This window comes from Vigna angularis, chromosome 8 (genome assembly GCF_016808095.1).
Source record: "Vigna angularis cultivar LongXiaoDou No.4 chromosome 8, ASM1680809v1, whole genome shotgun sequence".
Taxonomy (NCBI): Eukaryota; Viridiplantae; Streptophyta; class Magnoliopsida; order Fabales; family Fabaceae; genus Vigna; species Vigna angularis.
Window position 1 is genome coordinate 24,800,969 of NC_068977.1, and position 5,490 is coordinate 24,806,458.

At 31.0% G+C, this 5,490-nt stretch overlaps 1 protein-coding gene across 2 annotated transcripts; it reads left to right on the forward strand.

Annotated features, from left to right (window-relative positions):
• Positions 1-1,164: 1,164 nt before the first annotated feature.
• LOC108345019 (probable membrane-associated kinase regulator 6) lies at positions 1,165-2,619 on the forward strand. Of its 2 annotated transcripts, XM_017583574.2 has the most exons (3): positions 1,165-1,934; positions 2,012-2,045; positions 2,129-2,619. In XM_017583574.2, the coding sequence occupies exons 1-3, from the start codon at positions 1,280-1,282 to the stop codon at positions 2,391-2,393; spliced, it is 954 nt and encodes a 317-aa protein (XP_017439063.1). In that variant the 5' UTR covers positions 1,165-1,279; the 3' UTR covers positions 2,394-2,619. The 2 variants fall into 2 exon arrangements, with proteins under 2 accessions (XP_017439063.1, XP_017439064.1); XM_017583575.2 differs by lacking the exon at positions 2,012-2,045 and having other exon boundaries at positions 1,167-1,934; positions 2,129-2,276.
• The last annotated feature ends 2,871 nt before the right edge of the window (positions 2,620-5,490 follow it).

Below are 5,490 nucleotides of genomic sequence, written 5' to 3' on the forward strand. Positions count from 1 at the left end.
TATACATTTTTTTTTAAAATACCGAATTTTGTTAAAAACCCCGAAAATAATTTCGTACTTGAAAACGAAATAAGTACGATTTAGAGTGAGAGAATTTGCAAGACAGATTTAACGGCAGTGAGATTTTAACGTTCACCAAACCACGTTTGGTGTGTGTGACAGAAACGGAGGCTTAATAATGAAAACTTTTGTTTGAACGGTTTGCTTTATAGTTTGGAGACATTTTGCCCCACTAGCCATAGATTTGCCTACGGAATATTTTCACGACGGAGCTTACTTATGGCATAAATTCTTCAATGTCTTGATTAAGACTCTAATCTGACCCATAAAAAAAAATACACACACATGGAACACCTCTTTTTCCTTGCTTCTTCCATGAAACAATTATTTTGTCTACAATATCTCATCCATGTAATAATGCTCCAATACAATATGCATATCAATGTCCTTTAGGTTTCATGCACGTAATCAATATGCTACCATCCGATATTTTATCACTTCTCTTCAACCTTATGTTGCAGCAGTTGGTATGTGATCATCATCATCATCATCATCCAACTGATCAAAACATATGTTCATATCCATCCATCTCTATAAATGAACACATCACAATGAGACAATGCAAAATCAACAACATGGTCCCTCTTGTTTCATGAATTTGGTTTCTGACATAACTTCCCCAAGGATTTCAGCTAACTATTCTTTTCCTTATTCAACATGTCTGGTTACAAAGATTCCCTCTGCTTGCTTTTTGATTTTACTCAGCAAAAAGCTCTGCCGGGGCTACACATTCTAAAGCACAAAACTACTTCTATTCTTCTTAATGTGCCACTTCTGAATAACATGCACGATTCATGAATCTCTTCATGCTTTTCATTAAATTTAATTTTGTATGATAAACCAGTCCCAAGTTCTAGAAACAAAAACCGTCCAACTCCCTTTGTAAAATTTTTAAAGTAGCAAATGATTAAAAAGGAAGGGTGAGGTTAACTACTGATGCAACAAGACATTATGGGTCTGGTGGGCCTCTCTTTTGTGTTTTTCTTTTCTTTTTTTAATTCCAATTATTAAATTTCATTGTCTCTTGCCAGACAGCCATTTTCTCAATTGTTGGAGAGAGATGATATCTTAAGGTATATATATAAATATATATATCTATATATATCACAGAAGTTAAAAGATATGCTGCATAAGATTAAGTAAGAGTAGAGGCTTAAGGATTTTCTTTACAACTATCCAGATTGTGAATTGTTTGAAGCACACATTCAAAGTTGAAACCATGGAAACTTCTCATCCTCTTTCTATTGAAAGTTTCTCTTACAGTTGGTTGGTGAACCTGAAGCCATCCATAGAAAGCCTTGAAGGCTCCCTCAGAGCTTCCCTTGATGCTTCTGATGAAGCTTCCTTCATTGAAATGGACCCAAGAATGCCACCTTCTAAAAGGTTCTTCAGAAACTCTCAAGATTTCAAATTTGACTTCCCCACTTCACAGTCTCCTCTCACTCTTGTTGATGCTGATGACCTCTTTTCCAATGGTTATCTCATGCCCCTTTTTGTTGAGTCTTTGAAAATGGAAGCATATGAGGCCTCAGATTCCAATCCAAGTCTACCTTCCTCATCACATGTGCCAAAAATTGTGGTTCCTAATGCTCATTCTAGATGCCCTTCATTGAAAAGGTGCAGAACATTGTCAAGGAGAATATTTCAGAAGTACCTCAACTTCTTGAGGCCCTTGTGTAGAAGATTGAGGAGTGCCAAATCAGGTTCAAAATCTGAATCTGTTATTAAAAGAACTGAGTCAGCAAAGAATAGGGGATGCTACTCTGAATCATCCCCACGGATTAGTGTAGCTTATTCTGCTGACGACTGGCGCAAGTCCTGTGATTCCGAAAGTTCAATTTATGAAGCAGTTCTTCATTGCAAAAGATCCATCGGTATGTTCAAGTTCCATTTGTATATCATTAACCATGTGTTGTGCTCAAGGTTTTAAACGTTTGTGATCTCTTTGCAGTATTTGACACTGCAAGAAATTGCAGACAAATGAGGTTGTGATTTGTCAAAAACTTGATAACGTTCTGTTCAATTTTTGTGGATCTAACAAGCATTTTTGTCACTTTGCTCATTGCAGAGAGGATGAATTAAGGATGCTGCAAAAGGGTTGCATTTGGAGATTAAAATTGAAAGAGAAGAGAGAAGATAAAGGGAAAAGAGAGATGATCAAAAGGCTAAACCATGATCAGCCACTGCTCTGCTACATCATCCTCTGCTTGAATGATTTTAAAATGTCAATAGGAAATAAAGATGTGGTTGGTCAAGCATTATTCAAACACTACGATCAAATTCTGGAAAAAGAAAGAAGAAAAAATATAGTACAATTTTGTATGTTCATCTAATTTATAATGAGAATGAACACTTTTACTAAAGATGAGAATCTGCCTCCTGTTTCAGTAAAGTTATTCTTGAACTGATTTTTGGAATCAGAAACGTGTGTTACAGATGAATTATGTATATAAGATTCTGATAACTTGATATATATCTTATCTCTTATGTTGTTGCCTCCCTGTTCCATAAACATGATCTATGACATGCCTTGAAAGAGGGTTTTTGATTTTATCTTTCTCCCTCTCTGTCTTTCTCTTGTTGTTCTCTTGTGGATGTGAAAGTAAGAAACTTGGAAGATGGAAAAGTTTTGCGATAAGGGATTTAAGAAAGTGAGAAGTTTGAAAATTTCTCTGCAAACTTGACAGACTTGTTAACTATGCAAATTTCAAGGCAATGATGAAGAAACGACACTTAAGGAGACAAAATCTGACGACAAATGTGCGGAGCCATTGAATTGTATGTGGACACTTTTAGCACAAATTCATAATAAATCTAATGATGGAGAAATAATGAGTGATTTTTCTTTTCTTTTAAATTTTATTTTGTATGTATCCCCCAATTATTACCATTTCTGTTATTTTGAGAAGTCTGGTGCTGTTTCTGACAAAAAGATGCAACAGGAACTAGGTGGATTATATTACAGGTATGAATAGCCAAGATTTGAATAATCGATTACAGATCTGTTTATTTTTGGTGTAAAGTGGAAGAAGAACTTAAATCTTAGTAGCGTAATGCAACACAAACTTTTTCAACTCAGAATAGAATTTGTGTGCGAAGTTATGAACGTAGAAATTAGAGACTTTATAAACGCAATCAGAGTCAAATTTTTATGTAAGAATCATTTACAAATTTTTATATATTTTTTTAACTTTTTCATTTTTATTTAATATAATATATATATATATATATATATATATTTATACTTCAATTTTTAGATAATTATAATTTTTGACATGAGAATCCTTCAAAACATAAATGTTTTGTAAGTAGAAGAAATTGAATGTAGGGTCAAAAAGATTTATGGCCTCAGTATTGGGTTGACTTTAGAAACCAATCCTTAAGCTTACAGGGAGTGTGTTAACTTTATTCTTTATTGTGGGCCTAAATTCCCTCATGAGATCTGGGACAATATTTAATTCCTAGTTATAATAAGATTATCTTGTTTTTTGAAAAAAATAATCTTGAAAACTATAAAGAAAGCGACCTTATAACTATTAATTTAAAAACATGGATTATTTTTAAATGAATGGTTAATATTGTTTTTTATTTCTCATTTTTCTTTCTATTTTATCCTTTTCCTTATACTCTCTACTTCCTTCCTTGCTATACCTTTTGAATTCGAATTTACATAGCTTTAAGGTTTTTGTTTGTGCACATTATGAATAACACTAAAAGTGGCACTTACTGAAATAATTGCTGTGAAATAACTTTACTCTTTCACTATACTCCAATTATAAGTTCCCATGCAATTTATTTGGGATCAAATTACAACTAATAAAATTAACATTTCATTGAAAATTGAAATGTGAAAATATTGGTCAGCTTAAAAACTAAAACTACAATAATTTTTCTATTAAGGTAGACGAATTTGTTGCAATTTTCTTCATATTGATTAGTTGATAGAGATTTTCTACGGTTAGAGTCAGCCAATTATAATTAGTGCCAAATCTTATAATTGACAGGGTTGTTTTTAGTGCAAATTCAAGTTAGGGGAAGCTTCCTCAGTTTACTACTTGCATGAAATCTACAAAATAATGTTTGTTAGAATTTAAATATGAGTTGAGAGTCCCTAATTAAATTAAAAATAAAATGTTGAGTAGTATATAATAAAAATAAAACACATATGTATTGAATCTTAAAACTAATCATTCCCTAAAAAGTGAATATATATAAACAAGAGATATGTTGTATTAATTTATTATTTTATTTTAGACATTAACTCTTTCTATTTAAAAAATGGAACCATTCAAACATTATTGGAAAGTAATTTACTTATTTAACCTTCACTAGGAGACAAATGATGCATAGTCACAGTATTATTGGCCTAGTATAAATATATCTATGTCCTATAGGCTTAGATAAGTGGTTGGAGAGACAAATATTCGTCAATTACTTATTATGTTTACAATATTCCATGTTGAATTTGGAATTTTTCCTAAAATGTGGGGGGAATTACTAACGTATTTATGAAATAATTAAATAATATAGCAAAGGAAGAATTGCTCCCAAGATTTAAACAAAAGTCAACGTTAGAAGAAAATGTAGAAATTCAAAATTTAATAATATAATTATATTAAGTACAAGGCTATAAATTCTTCTATGCAAAATGGATGAGTTTTTTATTTTTTATTTTTTATGTGTGGTAAGTTATAATCTAAAATTCATTTATATAAAATATAAAGTTTGTTTTACGGATTTTGTTTTAATTCTCCAGAATATCATACAATAAGAATATTTATTCTTAATTTTTCTAAAATAAAATTATTTTAATTTTTAGAAGGTTACTGAAAATTATTCTTTTATTTTGCACTCATAAAAACTTCACTATTATATCAATCCAATTTTTATTTCCATGTAAATAGGATAAATTATTTTCTAACTTCACTATAGTGCTAATTTTAGCTAGTTTAAAATTTCAATGAATTTCTACAAACACTAAAAGTTAATAAGAAGGATAGCTCTGAGTTCTTAAACTCACATTGCCTTGGCTTGGCAATTAAATTGTCCTTTTCGTGCATGTAAATGAAAAATCGTAAAAGGTTACATGAAAGCAAATTGCATTTGCAAGAATTTGAAAAAATTTGAGTTGATAGAAATGGTTAAATCATACAAAATTAATTGAAGTACTACATGATGAATGTAAACCCTAATTTGGAAATGTTTCTATTAGTCTTTGGGCGGGCACAAGTTCATATTGTTTTTGAATTTTACTTTTAGAAATTGAAAAAAAAGCTAGCTAGAATAGGAAAACATAAAGCATGGAACCAAGGTTGAAGACAAAGCTTTTATGAGAAAAGGCAACGTTTGATTCCAAATGTATAAGATGGTTTGGTGCATGAAACTTGCACCAACTAACTTGTAGTCAGAAAAATAAAAGGCATAAAAAAA